The sequence below is a fragment of the Ictalurus furcatus genome, chromosome 17 (genome assembly GCF_023375685.1).
Source record: "Ictalurus furcatus strain D&B chromosome 17, Billie_1.0, whole genome shotgun sequence".
Lineage (NCBI taxonomy): Eukaryota > Metazoa > Chordata > Actinopteri > Siluriformes > Ictaluridae > Ictalurus > Ictalurus furcatus.
In genome coordinates, this window is record NC_071271.1 from 25,323,534 (window position 1) to 25,348,307 (window position 24,774).

Sequence of the window (24,774 nt, forward strand, 5' to 3'; positions counted from 1 at the left end):
GTGAGGAGCGTAGGGGTGTAAAGCTTCAACCATTTCAATCAGTGCCTAGGTCTCAGTATGGCTGCAGGGGTTTACTGTGTAACGTGCAGAAGTTGGTGTCTGTGACTCAATATATGGGTAGAAACTTGTTTTTTCTTTACCCAGCAAGCTTTATATCTGACTTCACGCTTAGACCTGTACAAAAGTAAACCCCTCCTGCTTGCATGACTTCTTTTTTATTTTGTTGCGTTCTGTGGGAATCCAGTCCTGATGCACACCTCTAGTCTCAATCAGATCCACAACACAATGAATTTGTGTCTGTTTTAATACACATTTGTTAAATCCAAATAATTCATTTGCAGTCAGTTCCGTCATGGGCACACTGCTTCTATACCACCATAATTGTTTGTTTTTTGTTTTTTTTTTACCTTGAGTACCTTTGAATCTTGAGAATAAAAGAGGATATCTACAGTACTAGGCATCAGGTCAGAGCAAAAACATCCTTGAGTGGCATGTTTCCATGGCGACCCGTATACTCTTCTGGCAGATGTCTACATGTTGATGTGAAGTCGAATGGAGATGTCATACAAATGCAGGTAATTACGGACAAGCTCGGTTAGATCCTATTCAAAATGTTCTGCTGTTATGGTCCATCATAGCTTGCTTATTCTGCTGCTGTGGTGTACTGTCACGTTCACTTCTGAGGACGAGCGCTATATGTGGAACAGCCACCTCGAGTACACATATGAGTGGTGGAATCAAGCATTATACTTACCCTAGACAAAACAGACACACCTTTAACGTAATGTTTTTAAATAGTTCATGCTCAACATTTTGGCATCGGCATTCACAACTCGCTCAGTGTTCACAAATTGTTGCTTCTTCCAAGGAGCACTCATTCGTCATTGCAAAGTTTTTCTTTTTTTAGTTTTTTGCTGACTTAAAATAGGCCCCCTTTTTTTTTAAATTTTTTTTTTTTTATTTGGCAAAAAACAGGACGCAATCCTTTTTGAGATTAGACACAGGCTCATGTTCAGTGGAAAGAATCAATCTGTAACTATCAGGTTCAGTAAAGGAGGAGTGGCCTCCCATTTCTCAAGATAACATTATTATTTCTTTCAGTTATTATCATATTTGAAATATTCTGCATAAGCGATTGAAAAAAAAAACTGCGCATAAGTGATTGAATAAGCACCACTGAGAATTTATCTGCACTGTGTGTAGAATGTTTTCTGTTATAAGCTTACAGGAAATGGAAGTTCACAGCAAAATACAGCTCTTATAGTTTAAAAGCATATATTTGCTGGTGTAAAGTGCTCCCTTTTATCATCTCTTTCATCCTTTCCTTTTTAAAAAAAAAACACCCAAAAACAAAACATCAAGAGCTCTGCTTCTGCAATGAACCTCTTTTGGAGTATTTTACACTGTCATTAGGATCACTAAAACCCCTTTAGACTCCAGCTGTGCATATAAAAGGCTGCAAAAACACTGAAACATTGATTCCATTTTTTGACACCTAAACTACTGTTTGAAAATGTTTGGAACGTGCTCTCAGTAATATAAAATCCCGTTTTTGTCGAGGGACATAGGCCATTATTCAGCAAAACTGTTGTAGAACATCAAAGCAAGGGGTGATTTGTGAATCTTTGAATCAGCTTCAACTGCATGGAAACAAGCTTCCGCCCACTAGTCCCGTATTTACATATTACATGCATACGGCACCCACCTACCAACCTCATATACAGTTACTTTACATAAAACACACCCTATTTTATGAAGGTGTTGCGACAGTGCCCAGGCAATAAAGGAAAAGCATCCAGTTAGTTAGTTATCCAGTTAGTTAAATAATGACGCAAAGATTTTTGTTTTAAAATAATGGCAGTTTTATAAGTAATATAATACACAGAATTAGAGAAAAAAAAAACATATCCCAAAAAACAACAACAACAAAAAAAAACCCAAAATATTTTTGGCAAATAATGACCAATATTATAAATATCTCTCACATACATTTCCTGTCAAACGATCGACAACACCTTGCCTTTTAAAAACACATTTCTGAGTCCTTTTTTTTTTTTTTTTTAAATTCTCAGTGACTCTCGAAGACTCTGCACACACCTCAAAGCTGTTTAAGAGATATTTGGAGAGGAAGGAGGCAGGAAGGAGGCAGCGTTGTCTGTAATGGACCGGCCTGCCCAATTCTGAACGGTTCTAAGAGAAGCTGGGACGAGACATAAAGGCGACCGAGCGGCTCCACAAATCTCTGGGATGTCCTGCAAAGAGACATGGCAGTGTATTTCGGTGGAAAGTCTGGAAAAACTGATGAAAAACAAGAGCTGCAGCTTCTCAGGGAGGTTTTAGTGGAATGCATGGTTGGTTATTAGTTAATACCACAAATAGTGGGCCTCATTTATCAATCTTTTAGCAAGAATTTAGGAAAGTGTTTTCACTGCCCAAAAACTATGAGGTTTTTCCCCCCCAGAGTAACCAGATTTTCATGACTTTCACATTTCTTATATAAATGCACTTTATGAACAATTAATGAATTAATTTGTTAATATCCAGCCTGATAAATGAGACCCGTTGATATGACACGGCAACAATAATTCAGGTTAGCCTTTAATACACCAGGTTATTGCGAGTTTCCCGAACAAACAAACAACTAGGTGTACTCAAAGTTTAAATTTCACACATTCTTCCTCTCAAACATGGAGTTCTTAGCAGCATGAACATTCTATTTCTTGTCTTTAAGGCTAGAATGAAGTACCTCACCATTTACCTGTCCACGTCTCCGTCTGGCTAAAGAGTCCATTTGCTATAACTCTTCTTTAGAAGCTTTTCTGAGTCGTTCTGTACTGGAGCCATGCACATCATCAATTAGCCACTTGTGAAACACTGCAATCGGGTCAATATTCCAGTGCTTGTGGAAAGAAATGGGAGTCTGATGGGCTAGAAAGTCTCCGGCATAATCATCTGGCCGTGCCTGGGCAACACAAGGAAACAGCACAAACACACACTCAGAGAAAATCTGGGATCCAGTCAGAGCATGTACTGGAGCTTTTACTCAATCAGAGCATGACACGCAATCAGGAACAGCGGCAGTTTAAAGTGACTGAACATTCACCTGGAATAACCAGCTCTATTTTAGCGCAAATTCACTGCTCCTAATAAATCTAAGATTCATGCAAAACCTGGCGCTGGTGGTGCTCTTTATTGAACGCTTTCCAAACCATTTGTTTGTTTGTGAAATACTGGGCGTCTGGGAAAACATCTGAGATCTGACATCTGCATTATCTGATAATCTGATCTTCTGAAAATCAAATCTCACCCGCTGGCACGGAGACAGCATTATCCTGCCTTGCTGTCAGCTTCGATTAGTGGACCTTAAGTGGAACGGAGTTCTGTGTACCTGAACTCGGATCTGCTTTCCTTGTTTTTACTTTGACGCCGGGGTCGTAAGAACCTCCGTGTCTATATGTACATGGCACGTGCACAGCTGTAGTTTCTACTAAACACGCCGAGGTTCTCAAAATCCAGTTTTAAAGTTAGCTAGAGTTTGTTGGGGAAAGTTGTAAATAGTTTTAAAAAAATGAATAACTGCTAATAAAAGTGTGGGTTTCATCGAAATAGAATCATAACAAGGTCTGATTTAATGCTGCTATTGTGAAGTGACACAGTGGTGAGCTTAGATTTCATAGCTCCATCTTCTAGACCGAAAGCCTATTATTCCAAACCTGCCATTTATTGTTCTGATCCTCCCTCTTAGATCTATTTGATTCTCCAGTGCATAAAATATCTTATTATTCAAACCCAGCATGAGGTACTTTTATCCTCAAGTTTATTTTCCACTTTTCTAACCTCACAAAACCACTAGTTTGATCACAATTTAGCGTCTCTCCAGTAAAAGCCTAGGAGGCACTTTACTATAGTTATTTAGGTTTTTGAGTCAAACAGGTGCAATAGATGGCAGTGGTTGAGCATCTCAGGAGAACTGTGAGAAAAATATCACGGTTTAGTAACATGAATAGTGTGAGGAAAGGCCAAACAGACAGAGACGAATGATGAGACGCTATCGATGTAAAAAGTGCCGGGAGGAGAAAAACAGTTCACCAGCGATGGGCAGACTTTTCTGTGATTAATTCTGTTCAGGCCTGTTTACGACTCTGTGTAAAATGATAAGTTGACAATTAAGATTTGAGTCACGATTGTCATTTGAAATAAATTATAATATGAAGTTTTAAGCTATCCACTCATTAATCTTCAGTAAGCACTTTATCTTGGTCAAGGTCTCAGTGGATCTGGAGCCTATCCTGGAAACATTGAATGTGAGGTAGGAATACACTCTGGATCGTATCCTTCACCAGTATGTTTTTTGGGAGGATGGGATTAAAGCGGAGAACCCGGAAGAAACCGTTACATAACAATAAGTCAATATGATTCTAGAAATCTAGAGATTTAACTACAGAGTTTACATTCAGAAGACAGCTACAATACTGGCATGGTAGTGGAAAATGGCAGATAATCTAGGAAAAAGAAAAAAAAAACCTGGTATGTTATGGTGTTAGCTAGGTAATTCATCTTCAGAGTTAAACATAACCAATCACAACATAAACTAACTTCTCTGTAGAGTGTATTTCTCTGACTGATCATGTTAGATATCCCACATGACCTTTTATCTATCACTCCAAAGGCTTTCTATACAAAAGGCAACACAGATTTTACTGTGCGACACCAGATTTTCATATTGATGCATAATTCTGAACTACACGATAGAGTGAAGAAGTATGTGGATGCCTGAGTACTGAACATCCCACTTCGAAATCATGGGCATTAATATTGAGGTTTCCCCCCCTCCCTCTGCTGCTATAACAGCCTGTGCTCTTTGGGGAAAGCGTTCCACTAGATTTTGGAATGTGGATTTTGGGGATTTGCCCATTCAGTCACAACAGTGGCCATGCGCTGCTGTTGGCCAGGGAGGCCTGGTGTGCATTTGGCGTTCCAGTTCATCCCAAAGGTGTTCAGTGGGGCTGAGATCAGGGCTCTGTGCAGGGAAACTCACGTTTTTCCATTCCAACCTTGGCAAAGCGTCTCTTCACTGATGTCACGTTGTGCAAAGGGCCATTGTCAAATTTTAATGCTACAGTATACAAGGACATCTTATATAAGAGTGTGCTTCAAACTTCGTAGCAACAGTTTGTGGGAAGACCAATATATGGGCGTGAGGGTCCGGTGTCTACATACCTTTAGCCATATAGTGTATACAGTACGTGATATTATTTCCTGTATACAATGCATCCAATCTAATTGGGATGAACTTTATCATGCACTAGACAATGACTCAAAAGATACCGCCAAGACAACAAAGGACTTCATCAGATGAAATAAGTGGAAGGATTTAGACTGGCCACGCCAGATCACCAGATTTTGAGCGGCATTTCGTCTCCTGAAGAGAAGACTGAAGGGAGAAACCCTCGAAACAAACAAACAACTGAAAGGAGCTGTGGTACACGCCTGGAAAAGCAACGCAAAAGAAGAATGCGACAGTTTGGTGATGTCAGCGGGTCGCCGATCTACCGACTGAAACTTCTCATATTCGTCTATTTATCTTAAACCAAGATGTCTTCAGTGTATAGCAAAAACGAAAGAATTGGCCTTACCATTCCAACACTACAATACACAGAGGGGACTTCATACCAAGAGTTACGTTCAGTGTCTCTTCTTGTTCTTTCTACACCTGTTCCTGGGCAGTTAATGGAAACTGATGCAGCACTTGCATCTGTATCAGCTCCTCAAACAGCTCTAAATCAGGATTGTACTCTTCCACATTTATACGCCAATTTGAATAGCAGTGTCACTGGATAAGTGAATTTAAAAGCAAATACTACAGTAAGGATTTTATATTATTCAGGGTGGCACAGGCTTTCACAGTCTGCCGTGCTTATTCACGATGACATCCCTCATTCGAGTCATAAACACCCGACACAGTGGGTCTTCCAGACATTTTCTAGTGACTGCAAATGAACCTTGAGACATGTTTACTGTCTCTTTCTATAAAGGATTGCTGAAGGCTGAAGCAACCAATCATCTCATATTTTGGCAAATTTTGCCAAGCAAAGCTCTTGTGAAGTTCTTTGCTTGCACAGTTCACGAAACTGCTTCTGTACGAAACATTTCGCAGAAACCACGTGTGCTATCCTATTAAAATTTTTTTTTTTATTATTGTTTTTAAGTTCATTAATGAACTACCCACGTTAATTAACAGTTTATTAAGCAGTGGTCCAGGGTTAGATTATTAAACAAAACTAGACTCAGGACTACATAGTGTTTATAATGCCCAGAATAATAAAACTGTATAAGAAGAAGAAGAAGAAGAAGAAGAAAAAAACTATTTCTGTCTTATAAACATTTCCAAGTTGACTTTACAAGCAACCACATATTATAAACGCAGGCACAGTATATCAGCATGATGAAAATCTATGCCAGTTATTCGTTCATACACACTTTTTCAAGTGATCTAGGAATGTTCCCGTGCAGCCAGGATGCGTGCTGGAAGTGCTGTTTACCTGGTGAAACAGTGGGCTGTGTGTGACGGGAAGTCGCAGAGAGTTGAAACACATCCCCAATACCATATCATCAGGAGCATCGTTACTGTAGCATTTACAGCCGCTGGCCAAGAGCCTGAGTACAGCCTCCCTGCTGAACACCATCCTATAAAACACAGGATCAAAGAGTGAGAGAGTACGATTCAGCACCTGACCATTCTATTAAAAATGCACCACGGTTTATACAGCATTTCGATTTACGTTTATAGCATTTGGCAGAGGGCCTTATCCAAAACAACGTACAGAAGTGCTTTGTAGTCTTGATCAAAATCATATCCTTGTGAAAGTATAAATATGGTAGGGTCTAAGAATACTAGCGGTGTAACGATACATTGAGACATGATGTATCGCTATGCAAAAATGTGATGATGTGCATCATGAAAATGTCATTCACATTCTATTAATTTGGCATCTAATGCAATTGCACTGTTTGAACACCAGAGGTCCCAATCTGCACAACCTATAGAGTTAAAACATACAGAGAGCACACTGACTGATGACTGACAACTGATGCATTATTAGTTAGATAGTTACACATCCACATTCTATCCACATTCCACATTCTATCCATTAAAAAAAAAAAAACAACAACTATTCAGTAGCTTTCAAATGACACCAATCTACCGTGCTTAAGAAAGAGGCTACTTCATTCTGGCATTTTAACCCACTTTGGAGCTCTATTTAAATTAAAATGCTGCTATGATTCAAACATTGCTAGGTCAGAGAGATAACCAGGGATTGAACAAGCACCATCACCTGTGTAACATCAGCTTTTCTTTTAATAACACTTATTAAGCGTTTGGGCGCTGAGTGAAGACACCAGGTGGTTAAATTTAGCAAGCATCCATTATATGCAACTGTACAGCGCCTTTGTTGCCTTATTTTGCACTTCATAATGCACCACACGTTTTCAATCGGAGACAGGTCAGGACTGCAGGCAGGCCATGCGAGCACCCGCACTCTCTGCTTACGCAACCATGCGCTTGTAATCCAGACAGAATGTGGTGTGGCGTTGTCCTGCTCTGGATGGCAGCATATGTTGCAAAATGTGTACATATCTTTGTGCATTAATGCTGCCCTCATAGTTGTGCAAGTTACCCCTGCCATGTGCACTGACACGCCCCCATACCATGGGCACTGACATGCCCACATGCCATGGGCACTGACACGCCCCCATACCATGACAAACGCTGGCGTTTGGACCTGACGCTGATAACAGCTTGGACGGTCCTTTTCCTCTTTGGCCCGGAGAACACGACGGCTGTTTAGTACAAAAACTTTTGGAAATGTCGACTGGTCGGACCACAAAACAGGATTCCATTGTGCTGCTGTCCATCTCAGATGAGACCGAGCCCAGAGAAGTGGGCGGAGCTTCTGGACAGTGTTGAGGTACGGCTTCTGCTTTGCATAGTAAAGCCTTAACTTGCATCTGTGGATGCAGCGGCGAATGGTGTCGACCGACAAAGGTTTACCAAAGTATTCCCGAGCCCATGTCAGGATCTCCATTACAGACTCATGACGGTTTTTAAGACGGTGACGTCTGAGGGATCAGAGATCACGCGCATTCAGAAGTGGTTTTCGACCTTTCCCTTTACGTACCGAGATTTGATTCCTTGAACAAGATTGATTCCTTGAATCTTTTAATTATATTGTACACTGTAGAGGGTGAAACGCCCCAAATCCTCCCAATTTGTCTTTGGGGAATGTTGTTCTCAAAGTGTTGGATTATTCGCTGACGCATCTGTTGGCAGATCGCCGAGCCTCGACCCGTCCTTGCTCTTGAAGGACTAGGCCTTTTTTGGAGGCTCCTTATATACTATGATTACACGATCGCCTCACCTGTTTCACATCACCTTCTTATTTCAACTTATCACATCGCCATTAATCCTAAACTGCCCCTGTCCTAACTTTTTTGGAACGTGTTGCATGCATCAATTTCAAAATAACCGTTTATCTTAAAAAAAACAACAACCATGAAGTTGATTAGATAAAACATCAAATACTTTGTCTTTATGCATTTTTTATTTAAATACAAGGCAAAGTACATTTACACATCACTCCTCTTTGTTTTTTTATTAGCATTTTACATACTGTCCCGACTTTTTTTGGAATTAGGGTTGTACATTGTTTGCGCTTTGGGGAACTGACATCATTTTTTTTCACTGACAGTACATAGTTGCTGAAATATGATACTACTGTCTAGTGTAAATGTTTGCATCCCCCATGAATGAATCCAAGCAAAATGAACAGAAAAAAATAGTCTGAAAACAATTTGCCATGATCCTCGTAGATCTGATCCTGATCTGATAATGGTAATCCGTGATTGTCAGTTATAGCAGATACGTCAAGGAGAGCAGGAAAAGATTGACTAAGCAATCTGGCAAGTATTGAATAGATTAGCCAGGAACAGTGGTTGAACTAAGAGGATCTGAGATGTTCAATGCATATGAAAAAGGTTGGAGTCCAGAATAAAGGGCAAACGTATATACAGTTTCATAAAAAAAAAGAAAAAGAATGGTGGCTCTGTTACGCTGGAAGAGGTATTTATTTATTCTGCCGTGGTGTTTGGCTCAATGTGTCCCCTTAGACGGAAGAATCACTCAGTGCGTTTACATGGACAACGATAATCCGATATGAACCCGATTAAGACGATACTCTGATTAAGAAACTAGCATGTAAACAGAGATTATTGATGACCTTAATCCGATTAAAGTCACACTCGAAGTAAACACAGATGGAATTAAGACGTGTGGAGTATTCCTGTTTCAGTGGCATTACAGACACGTACACACCTTAATCACACCATTAACGTCGTGTGGGAGTTTTCACCGCATTCTGCGACAGGACACATACACACATGGCAGCGCTCGACCGTTTGACGGCAAACAAGAGAGCACGGCTGCGTCCCAAACCGCGTACTTACCTGCTATATAGTAGGAGAAATACACGTATTTCAGCTACTATATAGAAAGTAAGTACACGGTTTGGGATGCAGCCCACGGCTTCAAGCAGTCGTCTATTTGCACGTACAGCATGACTAATAATTAACCGCACTGGAAGTGTTCGTAAAATTCAGAATAAAAACACGCAAAACTGTATACGGTTCCATAACGAAGACCAACTGTATGTCGATACGTGAAATTCCGGAGGGACGTCGGACGGCGTGGCGCGGTGACGTAATGACGTGACGTTAATCGATCTACGTTCTATAACATGTAACACAGGAACATGAAAGGAGTATTCTAAAAGCGACTCATGTAAACACCTTAATCACAATATCGTCTTATTCAGAATAAGCTCAATAATTAGATTACTGCTGTCCATGTAAACGTAGTCAGTGACTGATCACATTTATCCTATGATGAAACATTTCATTTCTGATGGGGGTGGTCTTTTCCAGGATGACTCCGCCCCCATCCACAGGGCACAAGGGCTTGCTGATTGTTTTCATGAAAATGGTGTAAATCGGTGGTCACCAACCCTGTTCCTGGACAACTAGTTTCCTGAAGACGTTAGCTCCAAAAATAATCGTGCCCTCCTGACCATCTAGTCATTAGATTAAGAAGTTCTTGACGGACTAAAATAGGTGTGTTAGATTTTGGTTGGAGATGAAACCTGCAGGAAGGTAGATCTCAAGGAACGGGGTTGGTGATCACTGGTGTAAATCACATGTTATGAGATTCACAGTCAACAAATCTCAAAACAATCGAACATCTATGGGAGATTTTGGAGCAGCTTGTTAGACATCTGATAAATATTAATATAGCATGCTCTCTTACTTTAGTTTATGCGAGTTCTCTATCTGTTGAGAACACTGTGACCTTTTTCTCATCTCCCCAACAACCCATATCACAGGAATATGATTTTCTCTCTTAGTTTCTCTTATCTTGCAAAAACATGCTACCGTTCTACTGCTGTTTTTACCTCAACCGATGACCACACTGTTGCTGAGTCACATGACTGTTTGATGATTTGTGCCTGACCAATAAGAATTAAAACTACTGTCTGATATCTAAACTCTTGCCTTTTTGAATAAACTGAGAGACTTTACTATCTGACCTTCAACAATTGCACATTTTATATTTTCTAAATCTATTTGAAATTTTATCTACAAAAAAAAACAAACAACAAAAAAACAGAGCTAGACAATGAACAGAAAAAATATAATATTTTTCAATTTATTGAAAATAAATGTTGCCATGGTATTCTCAGTCTCCAGGTGTGATCTGAAGAAGGCACATATGTCACAGAACATATGACAAAGCCACAACTGAACTGACAGGAAGAACAGGCTAAGACAAATATCACAGCTTAAAAGATGCAAAAGCTGTTGAGAGGATGTGAAAGGTTGGAGGCCGTTACAAAGGCATGGGCAAGTTCAGAGAAGTTATTTCACCTCATCAATACTTCCCTATTATTAAGATAAAGAAAAGACAAAAAAATGGAAAGATGGGCCATTCCTTCCTATCCTATCCCATCCCATCCTATCCTATCCCATCCCATCCTATCCCATCCTATCCCATCCCATCCCATCTTATCCCATCCCATCCTATCCTATCCCATCCTATCCCATCCCATCCCATCCTATCCTATCCCATCCTATCCCATCCCATCCTATCCTATCCTATCCCATCCTATCCCATCCCATCCTATCCTATCCCATCCTATCCCATCCTATCCTATCCCATTCTATCCCATCCTATCCTATCCCATCCTATCCCATCCCATTCTATCCTATCCCATCCTATCCCATCCCATCCCATCCTATCCTATCCCATCCTATCCCATCCTATCCTATCCCATCCTATCCCATCCCATTCCATCCTATCCTATCCCATTCTATCCTATCCCATCCCAACCCATCCTATCCTATCCCATCCCATTCTATCCCATCCCATCCCATCCTATCCCATCCCATCCCATCCTATATCCCATACCATCCTATCCCATCCCATCCTATCCTATCCCATCCCATTCTATCCCATCCCATTCTATCCCATCCCATGCCATCCCATCCTATCCCATCCCATCCCATCCCATCCTATCCCATCCCATCCCATCCTATCCCATTCTATCCCATCCCATTCTATCCCATCCCATCCCATCCCATATCCCATCCTATCCCATCCCATTCTATCCCATCCCATCCTATCCCATCCTATCCCATCCTATCCCATCCCATCCCATTCCATCCTATCCCATCCCAACACATGGCATCCTATCCTATCCCATCCCATTCTATCCCATCCCATTCTATCCCATCCCATCCCATCCCATATCCCATCCTATCCCATCCCATTCTATCCCATCCCATTCTATCCCATCCTATGCCATCCCATCCTATCCCATCCCATCCCATCCCATTCCATCCTATCCCATCCCATTCTATCCCATCCCATTCTATCCCATCCTATGCCATCCCATCCCATCCTATCCCATCCCATCCCATTCCATCCTATCCCATCCCAACACATGGCATCCTATCCTATCCCATCCCATCCTATTCTATCCCATCCTATCCCATCCCATCCCATTCTATCCCATCCCATTCTATCCCATCCCATGCCATCCCATCCTATCCCATCCCATCCCATCCCATCCTATCCCATCCCATCCCATTCTATCCCATCCCATTCTATCCCATCCCATCCCATCCCATATCCCATCCTATCCTATCCCATCCTATCCCATCCCATGGCATCTCATCCTATCCTCTCTTATCCCATCCCATTACATTTCCTAACCCATCCTATCTCATCCTATCTTATCCTGACCTAAAATGTTACCTTAGAAAAACATTTTTTGAAGAAAATTTCTGACTCTTTTTTTTTAAACCATTTTGTTGAGGACATTTTTGTTGATAAAATATTTGTTGATCTGCTGTTAAAAATGATTATTCCATTTCCTGTGGCTATAACAGAATGGATAAAAAAAATGTTGGAAAAAAACCCCAGGTTTGTCTATGACATTTCCCTCAAGAACCTTTCCTGACAGCGTTATTTTTAAACAGGCACATCAGGTGCAACTGCTCACACAAATACTGTATACTTCAGCACTTTTGTAAGTTATGTGTCAGCAAGTCCTAAACTGAATGTCAAGTGTTCCCTTTCAAAGGGAACTCAGCTTTGTGTGAGCTTCACTCTGTGGGAGGCGCCCTCGCGCGTGACCGGTATCTGAAGCTTGTGTAACGTCCTGCCTGTCGTGATCAGGTGACGTGGCAAGTAAGCGCGTCACTTGATATAAAAAATGGCACCTGTGAACCGCACCGTCAGCCTTATTATCTTCTTATAAATAACTCATTTCCTCTCTATCTATTTTTTATAAGAGAAAAATCTCTTTACTTTTCTGTCCCTTTAAAAAAAAGAGAGAGAAAAGTATGAGCGAGAGAGAATTCAGGAAGTGTGTCACGCCTTGATGATGATCCACATCTTATGATGATGCTTTTTCAGTGATGGACGGAGTAGAACGAAGACGCCTGTTTGTGCTTAGGAACAGAGAGGATAGAGAATTAATAATAAACTATAAGTGCACCTAATAGTAGGTTTATCTATATATAGATATAGTGATATAGTGAAATGTATAGGGATGTAAGGATAGAGAACTTAATTAACTGGCATGCTACCTTGGAATTTAATGAATGACACTAATTTATCCTTCACTACCTCCCTGAATCACCCTGCACAAAGTCCTTTACCTGCCATTGTGATACTTGAATGGAGAAGGAGTGTGACACCATACTGATGTTATTCTACACCAAGGCCAGAGAGAGAATCACTTCCACACATGGTTCTGTTGTACCCCGAATGCAACTCCAGACCACTGACTGAAACGGAGATCTTTTTTTTTTTTCTCTTTCTTGACCCCATCCAGGTTTCAATACAGCTTGCACATCTGATTAAACAAACTCAACCTCTAGGGTGCAAACAGCCTTGGGTCTAGAGAAGCTCATGTGTGAAATGTCAATGAAACCTTTTGGTGGAACACTGTGATGTTCTCTGGTACATGAGAGCAGAGTTTTTGATCACTCACCCTCCTCCACCTGTGATATAGCTGTATCCTCCCTGGCCAAGCCCGTAACCGTAACGCTCCCCGAGGAACACCGGCTCCGTGGGATCATAACAGCTTAGCAGTGCTTGTAGTCTGGGCAAGCTGAGGAAAACACACACACACACACACACACTATTATTAAAAAGTGTGTGCGGGCAGCTTTTATACTGTACATCCAAACAATCTGCCTGCTTATGTTTATTTTCTGACAATTTTCTCCCTAATTTAGTCTTGGCTAATTCCCACCCACCATATCACAGCTTCCACCATGGGTAGGTGAAGGCTATCACGTGCTTGCTCTAAGACACATCAACCAGACATTCACATCTTTTTTCCCCATGCACATTATTAGCTACTGTCGTTATGATTGACAGACGAAAGTGCCATCCCTTACACCTAGAGAGCACGGCCAGGCTCGCTCTCTTAGACACCTGGCCATGGATGGCTGTGGCAACATCGGGATTGGAACTTGCATGATCTCCACATGATAGGGTTTTCTCTTGTGCCACTCGGGAGCCTTTAATGTTGAACATCCAGGAAACGAGTTCCTTCCTGTTATCACTTATATTACAGCAGCTAGACAATCTTCTTCTCCCTTTCCTTCTAATTAATGAAAATTAAACAGCTTATGTTATGTTAATGAGAAAGCACGAAGCCTTCACCCGGAAGACTGTCCCATTTCAGAAAACTGACAGCTTCACCTCTGGTTGGTACAAAGCATGAACAACTGGAGACTCCTTCCATGAATGAGACATAAACATCTTCTAATAGAAAACCATATCATCATGTACGTCCGTTTAAAAAAAAAAAGAATCGGTTTACGTCGCGCATCCTCCATACAAGTCCCTGTGCAAGGTATTACTATCGAACCGGTAACGTATTACAACGAGCACAGTAATATAAAACTTGTAGTCAGCACTATTATCAAAGCTGCTGATAAAGAAAATGAATCTACACCTTCTTACCAATCAGAACGAGCATTCAACAGTGTTTCAGTAAATAGTCAACAATAACACATTGCCCTCAAGCAAACCACACGACTGCACCAAGGCACTTATTCAATTACCAATTACCTCCAGTGAATTTTCAGACTCAATTAAATATAGTCCTATAATTTCCCCAGAGGATGAAAGCGCCATAAAGTAAACCTCTGCATTATCTCTGTTAATTCATCTCTGCACACACGACACCTACACGCATTCCTCCAGAGAAACAGAAGGCGGACTGTGAGAGTTAAAAGAAACATAAAAGGAATAATCGCCCTTACCTGATAAGTGTGTCGTCATCGACGATGAGTAACCAGTTGGTTTGTGGTACGACGCTGCTTACAAATCTCTTCAGGATGGCAAAGGTTTTCCCACAGTGACCTGTGAAAACAGTCAAATATAAGCATTTTCACACCCGCGCAAGTGTACTTAACTTTGTTTATAGGCTAGTTATGAATTTCAAGTTCATGGCTGACTAATTTAAGCACTGCATGACTTTCCTTATATGCGGACGCTACGACACTCTCTACCTCTCATCATTTCTGCCTAGACATAAAAAGCTGACAGTCAATTACTCTTTAATATCCCCTCAAACCCTATGTGATTTTTCTCCCTAAGACACCGAGATGGCCTTTGTCTGTATACACATTTCCTCGCTCTCTATCTAGAGCGTTGCCACACATCAAATACACACGTTTATTTACAAAACGCCTGAACGCTTAATCACCTGAAGTATTTAGTATTCGGATACGTTCAATTTCATCCAGCCACAGAGCAAATGATTCAATTATAAAGCCGTATAAAGTGAATATTGCTGCTGCAGGAGATATCTCATGCTCTTAAACTATCCAGGTTTCCAAAAAAAGGATGCCGTGTCATTCCCTGACGGTTCTTGCTCCGATGCGCATTATATAAAAAGCCCAAATATGTAGAACAGAAGCCATGAAAGCAAAGACATGAGGAATGAGGATGTTGTATAAAGAGCATGGCGTGTGCATGTGTGTGTGTGTGTGTGTGTGTGTGTGTGTGGTAAAAGAGTGGGAGAAGGGAAAGAGAAAATGCAGAACAGAATGTGCCGTCGTGTGCACCAGAGGGAAGAAAAGGACTCTCTTCCACAATAAATATCAAAGCTGCTCCTGTGGTACACTCGTTTAGCGAGTTCCCCATGAACCATGCGAACACCAGACTTCAAACACTCCACAGGGACTGAGGAAACTTGTTTACATACACATTCCTATTGTAATGGTCTAAATAATAAAATGACAGTGAGGTGTGATGTGGCCCCATGAGGACGTTTTTTTAACGGCACGATTCCAGAAATGAAACCTTAATTTGAAGGTCCAATAAACATTTAATAGCAAAGCTTCACATGAACACTGATGTAGGGATTTCTTCTGAAGCATTCATTTTTTATTTATTTTTTTTCAGAATAATTCATTTCATCCCTCATTACCGCTGCCTGTTTTATAAGTAAGGATCTCTAACACGCCCGCAGGAAAGCCTGTCATTTTCTTAGGTTCCCTGTAGTGAACCATCGTTTGGTCCACTACGAGCTTAGAATGAGTGAGTTCAGTTTGCTCCCTCCCTTATTACATTATGAATAATAACCGTGTCAGGTTTTGAATAATGATTAGCATCGTAATTAAATCATGCAGTTTGCAGATATGGAAACAAGGCCAAATCGTTGTGTCATAATATGTAAGTACGATATGTTTTACATGATATCCTTTGGTCAAATCAGATGATTTATTTGTAGATCCTCAAGCTCTGAATCTTAATTAGAATTCAATGTTGGCAGTTCACTAGGTAAATGGGTTTTTTTGGGGTTTTTTTGGTTTCTTTTTTTTTTTTTTTTAAATCACCAGTTTTACCAAAATATACGGTGCCCTACACTAATATTGGCACCCTTGGTAAATATGAGCAAAGAAGGCTGTGAAAAAGTGTCTTCATTGTTTAACAGTTTGATCTTTTGTTCGAAAAATTCACAAAAATACTCTGCTCTCACGGATATCAAACAATTGCAAACACAACACAGGTTTATTCTTAAAAAAAATAAATCTTTGTTAAATATGTGTGTGCAACAAGTGTTGTCACCTCTATGGAATTTATATGAGGAAAATATATTTGAAGTATATTCCAAATTATGAATTTTTTTATTTATTTATTTTTTACACCTGGGTGGCTGGGAACAGGAAATTGTTCAACCATGACTTCCTGTTTCACAGGGGTATAAATATGAGGTGACACACAGGATAAATTCCCTTAGTCATTCATAGCAATGGGTAAGAGCGAGGAATGTAGCTGTGATGTGCAGCAAAAGGTTGTTGAGCTTCACACAATGGGACGTGTCTATAAGAAAATAGCACAAGCATTGAAAATGCCCATTTCCACCATCAGGGCAATAATTAAGAAGTTCCAGTCGACTGGAAATGTTATGAATCAACCTGGAATTGGACGTGTGTCTATATCGTCTCAACGCACTGTGAAGAGGACGGTTCGACTGGATAAAACATCTCCGAGGATCACAGCTGGAGAACTGCAGAAGTTAGTCGTGTCTTGGGGTCAGAAAGTCTCCAAAACTACAATCTGAAGTCACCTACATCACCACAAGCTGTTTGGAAGGGGTTCAAGAAAAAAGCCTCTACTCTCATCCAAAAACAAACTCGAGCGTCTTCAGTGTGTAGACATACTGGACCTTCAAATGGGATCGGGTTCTAAAGTAGCACAAAGTATTCACTAAAACGGTGCCATTAATTGTTGCACACCGATACTTAAAGATATTTTTTAATAAAACTGTGTTTTGTTTGCAATTGTTTGATATCCATGAGAGCAGAGTAGACAATTTTTCACAGCCTTCTTCGCTCATACAGTACTTACCAAGGGTGCCAAAATTAGTGGAGGGCACTGTGTATGATCAAGTCCCGTCAGAGATGCTCTCAGAATCACTAAGAACACAAATAACATCAGATTAAATAGGCATTTAATCTTTAATCAGTGACACCTGGTAACATGATTTTGAACACGATATTGCTGTGATTCATTAATTAATCTTCACTATCTGCTTTATTCTGGGAGGAACCTGGAGAACCTGGAGGACACCCATGCTTACCTGGAAAGAACATGCACCGAAAGTCCACACAAACGGGCCGCCATGCTGTCAATATGGTTCTTTCGAATATATATATATATATATATATATATATATATATATATATATATATATATATATATTTTTTTTTACCGGTGTACTCTGATCAAAATGTGGAGCTCTTGCACGAAATGTGTGAAGGTTGGCAAGCCTTAATACGATGGTAATATATGTAGTAAAATGATAAGAAATTAAAAATATTCACCACTCGGACCCGGGAGCGAGTGCACTCGGTTGCGGTTACCTTTAAAGTTGTTCAGTGTCCTGTATTACTATAAACATCGCATCATTTTTTAATCATTTCGTCATTTTACTGAACAGCACGCCATCCCTCCTGACGAGTTGTACGTCGCGTTTCCTACCACTACTCTCTTCCACTTGTTTTTGACCCATTTGTCGGGAACTTAGCCTTAGAGCACTTGTAAAGTCCTTTAACGGCTTCATGCTTGGATCGGATTTTGTCCTGTGATAAAAAAATAATCCACCAACATGCAAATATTTGTGATGTGAAAATGTAATACCGGCGCACACCTGCTGCTATCTTCTATAATCAGACGAGAAGATGCACACGGCTTTACTGAAAACAGACATTAGCTACTTCAGTCATGGACAATTATGATGAATTTCCAGCTCATGAATAAACAGGAGAGGAGAAGAGAGGGAACATGGTGTGCTAACAGCCTTCTGCAGCATCAAACCACGGCAGGGACGGCAGAAATGAGAGACAACGTTGTGCGTGAAATCCCATTCTGTATTACTTTGACAGCCCTGATGTAATAAAAGAGCAGTGGCTTTGTTTTTCTTAGATGATGGAAAAGCATGGAGCATGGCGTCAACAAGAAAATATTGTTTACTGAACAGAGAAGACGATCAAAGAGAGACTTCGGCCGATGCGCCACACAACCCACGTATAATTTGTAAGATGTGTGACTATGGTGCGTCATGCCATGCGTTCACTTCCAGCCCTTGGTTTCTCTGCTTTATAAATACACCACGCTGTGCCGTGTGCTCGCATTTAGCTCACTGAGGCACTTAGCTTAAACAGTTTTAGCTGCTCGTGTTTCTCCTCAGTATTTTAAAGCTAATGCGTTTCTCTTATTACATTTCTAATGGAAAGTTCACCAACCTCAATGGCAAAAAAAAACCCAGACTCAATCAAACCGAGGCTGGGGAAGAGGAAAACAGGTCCACAGGGTTGCATTACAGATGAAAACTACACAGGGCCAGTTTTCTACTCTTTGTGACACTACTGTGAAAAGTGTATTGAGAAACTGACCCCGTTTAAATGTCTTCTCCGGCCCTTTCATGGCTTCATCAAACCCTGACGTATGCCTCTGCTCCGCACCAGAAGGGGTAACAAGTGTTCAACTGCCACTTCATTTAAACGCTTCAACATTGTCTTCGGTTTAAAGAGTCGTCTTGTTCAGATGACGTATCTGAGAGACAGACATCTGTTGGAGACGTCGTATTGTTTCCGGTATAAATGCGATGGTGAAAGCTGCTTTCAGAGCGTGTTACAGCTTCTGTTTGATTCTGCTTTATCTGACGCTTCAATAATCCACCTTATGCCTCTAAATATTGTGTTGCGTGAGTAAATGTGTATAAAAGAACATTTCGATTGGTCTTATATTTTGCATCGTCCCATTGGATAATATGTTGTCTTTAGGATAACTTGACAACTGGTTTAGAGTGTTGCATCCGAGGCCCTGGTTTAATGCTGAACTTGGATTAATGACTGCGTGAAGTTATGAAACTGTTCTGCATGTTCTCCCACTGCCTGTGTGGGTTTCCTCAGGGTTCTCCGGTTTTCTCCTCTCCCGAATGATATGCTGGTAGATGGACTGACTGGTCTAAATTGTGTCTAGGTGTGAGTGTGTGCGGGGGAAAATTTGTTAGAGGTGTTTGGCTGGCTTCATGTGTCTCAGAGGAAGCACATGACAGCCTTCGATGTCCCTGATTGGTCGCTGTCTTATGATAAGGGAGAGCTGACAGGTGGGTGGGAATTGGCCAGGATTAAATTAGGGAGAACATTGGGAAAAATACAAAAAAAAAAAAAAGTTCTACATGTGCTTTGGCTTTTCAGATTATGTAAATAATCTGTAACAATGAATTAAGGCAGGTATAATGACAGTCAAATTTTATGTTTTAATATTTTATTTTAATATTTTAACATATGTTAACATGTAATATATATGTTACATATTTTATATGTTACATCAGTGTGTGGATGATGTTACTCTCGGTTGAGATATGAGCCAAAGAGAAACGTTTCAGTTCAGTAAAGCCTGTAGTTTTCAGAGCTTCCACTCGTTAGCTTAATAACACATGTTAAGTGATGTCTTTCCGAGAACATCACATCATTAAACACCTAATTGGAATACCCATAATATTTAATGAGCATCTCACCAAGAGCAGGCTTTCTGCACAGTGTAGCCAACTCACCTCTGTCTGTGTTGGGGACACCAAGATCAATGGTTGGGATGGAAGGATCAGCGTGATCACTGTAGTATTCCAGATGTGAAGCTTGTTTCTCCCAGGTCTTCTTCACCACAGGGACTACAGCAGATCAGGAGGCAATGAGTCAACACCAGCATACCAAGCTTGCAAAAACCATACAACCTTTAAGATTTACTGGTGTTGTAATGGTGCCTGCTCTAAAATCAACACCAGCATACCAAGCCTGCAAAAATCATACAACCCTTAAGATTTACTGGAGTTGTAATGGTGCCTGCTCTAGAGTAGACAGGCATGAAAATTTATTGCGGCTGCAATGACTTCTACTACAGAAAAACACATTAAAACATCACTCTCTCTCTAGTGGCCCTCGAATAATATTTGTTCTCGAATAGCTGATATAAATCGGAATTATTTAGTGTTAAAAGTACCCTTTTGCCTGTACGAAAACATACCAAATATTCGCCACGGTTCTTTAAATTAAAACACCTGACATCTGTGACGGCTGTTTTAGCCCGTTTATTTGGATAATCCGCAGATGTAAAGTCAAAAGTGTCGGACAAAACCGATGATCCACGATTAAAACACATCATCAATGATTCAACTGTGACTTTAAAGTGACTTCTGAGAGATAATTATGATAATCAGGCCAATTAAATGCTGGCACCAGTTCCACAAATACTGGTTCCGTTCCAGTCTTTGGAACAGATGGGAAACACTTTAGATGAAAAAGAAGAAGCCTTCATTTGTCACATATACATGACAGCACAGTGACATTCTTTTCTTCACATATCTCAGCTTGTTAGGAAGTCAGAGCGCAGGGTGTCGCAGCCATGATACAGCGCCCCCTGGAGCAGAGAGGGTTAAGGGCCTTGCTCAAGGGCCCAGCAGTGGCAGCTTGGCAGTGCCGGGACTTGAACCCCCGACCTTCCGATCAGGTCCATGAAGACCTGTGATAATGAGAGATATGCTGGAAGATAGCCCATCATGCCTTACAGCCAAAGGTTCAAAGTACTGCAGTCAGTGTTGGGTTTCAAACTCAACCTGAATATGGAACCTAAACACACATAAAGTCCCCTCTGAAACTATTGGAACAGCAAGGCATAAAACGTAGAACCTTCTGTATCAGACCGCTCAATTTTTAGTTGCGCAAAAGTATAGGAACGGTTAAGACTCGAAGTAAATAACTCTTAATATTTGGTTGCATATCCCTTGCGTGCAAAAACTGCATCAAGAACACGACTCAGTGACATCAGCAAAGTGCTGGGTTCTTCTTTGTGATTCTTTTCCAGGCTTTTACCGCAGACTCGTTCGGTATTTGTTCTGCGCTACAGACGCTAATGGCCAGGTGTAGAAACTTGGAAACTAAAAGACAATAATTAAAACTGTGCTTTTAGCGACATATGTAGTAGATTATGTATTAACGCATATTTTGGTATCATTAGACTAATGAATGACGGTTAATTCTATTTTTACATTCGTGGATCATACTATACATCACAGAATGTAAAAATATAAGGAGAGGGCCAGAAGACCGATCCCTGGGGAACACCTTGAGCAACTGCCGCAGTGACAGATTTGTGTTTAGAAACAAAATGAGATTAGTGAGGGAAACAGGAAAACATCTGTATTACCAGATATCTGATATCCACTCTGCTCCAGGGGGCGCTGTATCATGTCTGACCCTGCGCTCTGACCCCAACTTCCTAACATGCTGGGGTATGCGAAAAAAAAACAATTTCACTGTGCTGTAATGTATACGTGACTATCATTATCATTCTATCAGACCTGAAATGAGTATCTAATGAAGCAAAAGCAGCTGAGATCAAGAATGAGGAGAACTTTCAAGGCCCTGGAGTTAGTAAAGTGAAAAGATCATTTAATACACATGAGTGAACAATCTAAGTGCTGTGTCAGGAATGAAAGACAGCGTGAAGGAGTTTCAAAAGATTATGGTTATCGGCTAAAATTCAGAACTGTGAGGCGACAACACCAACGCCTACGTCAGGAATAAAGAAATTGGATAAAAACTGGGGTGACTTACTTGATAGTTTTCAAGCAAGTCAGGCTAAAGGACAGGAATACGTGTTTTGGGAGCAGTAAGGATATACTATGACTAGAAATAAGTGATATTAATGACATGGCAAGTGACAGCAGGCATGATACTTATTTAAAACAGGAGTGGGTGCAGGATAAATCAGGCAGAAAGATGCATTAGATTCAGAGATAAGAACAGAGAAGGTATTTGGCTGCATAAGAAAGAAAGAAAGAAAAAAAGAGCTAAGAATCAGGCACAGGAGTTGAGTGAAGATGAGGCGGTCTGATATATTTTTCTAAGGTTATATCTAAAGGAAGGTTCTTCAAAAAGAAGAGTTCCACTTAGGAGTAATCCAAGGAGAGGAGAGGTTTGATAAGAATGAGTCTAGTCTAATGGGCCCAAGATGATCAAGTATGTCAGAGATTGTGCATTGGTAAAAGCTTCGCATGTACTTGTGGATTAAAACAAAGACAGTACAGTACGGCATCTTTTCATTTGTTCTGCAACTTACAAGTGTTCTTTTATGTGATCCAAACACTACAAACTTTTTAAATCTGGTTAATCTGGTCATAATACTGTCCAATCATAAATAAAGGTGCATCTTATCAGCCTCTGTCCGGTGTCGTTTTGCATTTACGTCATTTTGCAGTCACCCTCATCCACAGCAACTTACAGTTATATCATGTATACAACTGAGTAGATGAGGGTTAAGGGCAGTGCTCAAGGGCCGAGCAGTTGAGTCTGATATCTGATTACTGATGTGCGCAACTTCTATACATGCACACAACTCGGAATATAGTCCACGGTGTATCACATAATGTAACCGGTGTCCTGATTCGGATCTGTCTACCAAAGGAATTCATCTAAATGTAAACCATTGCGTTCAAATAACTACACTTGGAAGGTAGCGGTAGTTTTTGGAGGAAAAATAATAATAATAATAATAATAATTAAAATTCAATGGCATGCAAAGTTTGTATGAAATGAAACAAATAATTTGAATGCTCCACAAAGGTTAAACATTATGAACCTGATTAAAGAAATGACAAATCAGCTCACCTCTTTCTATGTGGAACTTCTTGCACGTTTTCACCGCTACAAATATGTCCTCCCTTTTAACAGGCTCACCCTGATGAGGAAAAAAAAAAAACCCAGTTGGCACCGTTTGAAACCGACAGGTCGGTGCACCAATTACACCACATCAAAAACCACTTTATCCTCACAAATGTCACCTCATTATTACGTGCTCTCTGCATACACTGACTCGCTGTCCACAAACAAGCACTGATATGCGCGTGCACACACACACACACACACACACACACACACACATATATATATACATATATATATATATATATATATACACACACACACACACACACACACACACACACACACATATATACACACATATACACACACACATATGCACATGCATATACACATACACACACACACACAGCATAATTTAAGCCTCTGATAGATCTTTTTTTTTTTTTTTGCCTACAGCTCAGTTAAGCATAAAACACAAGGTCAATGCAGAAGTAATTTAATATTCTCCTACTGGTAGTGAATCTTTTATCTCAGGGTTACAAACTAGAACAGAATGACTTTTAAACTCTATTTAAATTCGGAGCATGTAGAATAGGTTTGATTGACTGTATAAAGTGTGATTTTGAGTAGTGCCTAAGGGACCCTCCTCTAGTGTGACAGATTTTACTTTCTGCTTTACTGAAAAGGACCAGACCCTGAACCTTCTCTTCCGTCTTGATTTAACCTTCAAGTGACATGGGAAATATCAAATATCACACAAAATATACAGCATCGAATATATTTAGATCAGTCGACTATTAAAAGGAATCATTAGTATATAAGAATTATTCATTTAAGAATAAGAATTTTCCAGTTGAAATACAGTGATTTCATTTCATTTCCTGTGAACGGTATTACATGTCAGTAGAATGTATAAGTTAGATTGTGTCGATAATAAAAACCTAGATAATGAAACGTCTCATATCTGGGCAGAATAAATTACACTGCTCAGATTAACACCAAATTTGTGTTTGGAATATGAATAGTTAGAATTCATTGGAGGTTACACACTCAGGGCATCTCTAATTAATTCAAGTCTCCATTTTAGGATTAACATACTTTAAAAAAAAAAAGAGAGTTTCTTTTACACCAGCTAGTCAGGAGCTACATTTAGCCATGAGAAGGAGTTACATGTCCAACCCAATAATAGGACTTGAGAATTCTAGCTCGTCACTTAAGCACTAAGTTTTATATACGGAACCCTAAAAATAACAAATGCAAGATTCGGAGTTAAACAGTGAATTCCCCAGCCCCATGTCCCAGATCTGTGGCCCTCAACTCTTTCCAGTCTTGGGTAATCTCGCTAACTCAAACAAAAGAAAAAAGCTCTTTTCACTTCACGCCTTCACTTCATCTGCAGGAGGTGTGCTGAAAGCCTTTTTTTCCCCCACCATGCTGGGAGGATGGTAATCAAAAGTACTCTTT

The 24,774-nt window shown here is 40.4% G+C and overlaps 1 protein-coding gene across 1 annotated transcript in view; it reads right to left on the minus strand.

Moving 5' to 3' along the window:
* Positions 1–1,349: 1,349 nt before the first annotated feature.
* Positions 1,350–24,774, minus strand: part of b3glcta (beta 3-glucosyltransferase a) — a 140,456-nt gene continuing 117,031 nt past the window's right edge. Inside the window, exons 10-16 of the mRNA XM_053646294.1 lie at positions 23,314–23,383; positions 20,205–20,318; positions 14,896–14,995; positions 13,611–13,730; positions 6,543–6,687; positions 2,759–2,962; positions 1,350–2,252 (exon numbers count right to left, since the gene is read on the minus strand). Coding sequence (XP_053502269.1) covers positions 2,795–2,962; positions 6,543–6,687; positions 13,611–13,730; positions 14,896–14,995; positions 20,205–20,318; positions 23,314–23,383 — 717 coding nt within the window. The 3' untranslated portion in view covers positions 1,350–2,252; positions 2,759–2,794. The remainder of the gene's footprint in view (positions 2,253–2,758; positions 2,963–6,542; positions 6,688–13,610; positions 13,731–14,895; positions 14,996–20,204; positions 20,319–23,313; positions 23,384–24,774) is intronic.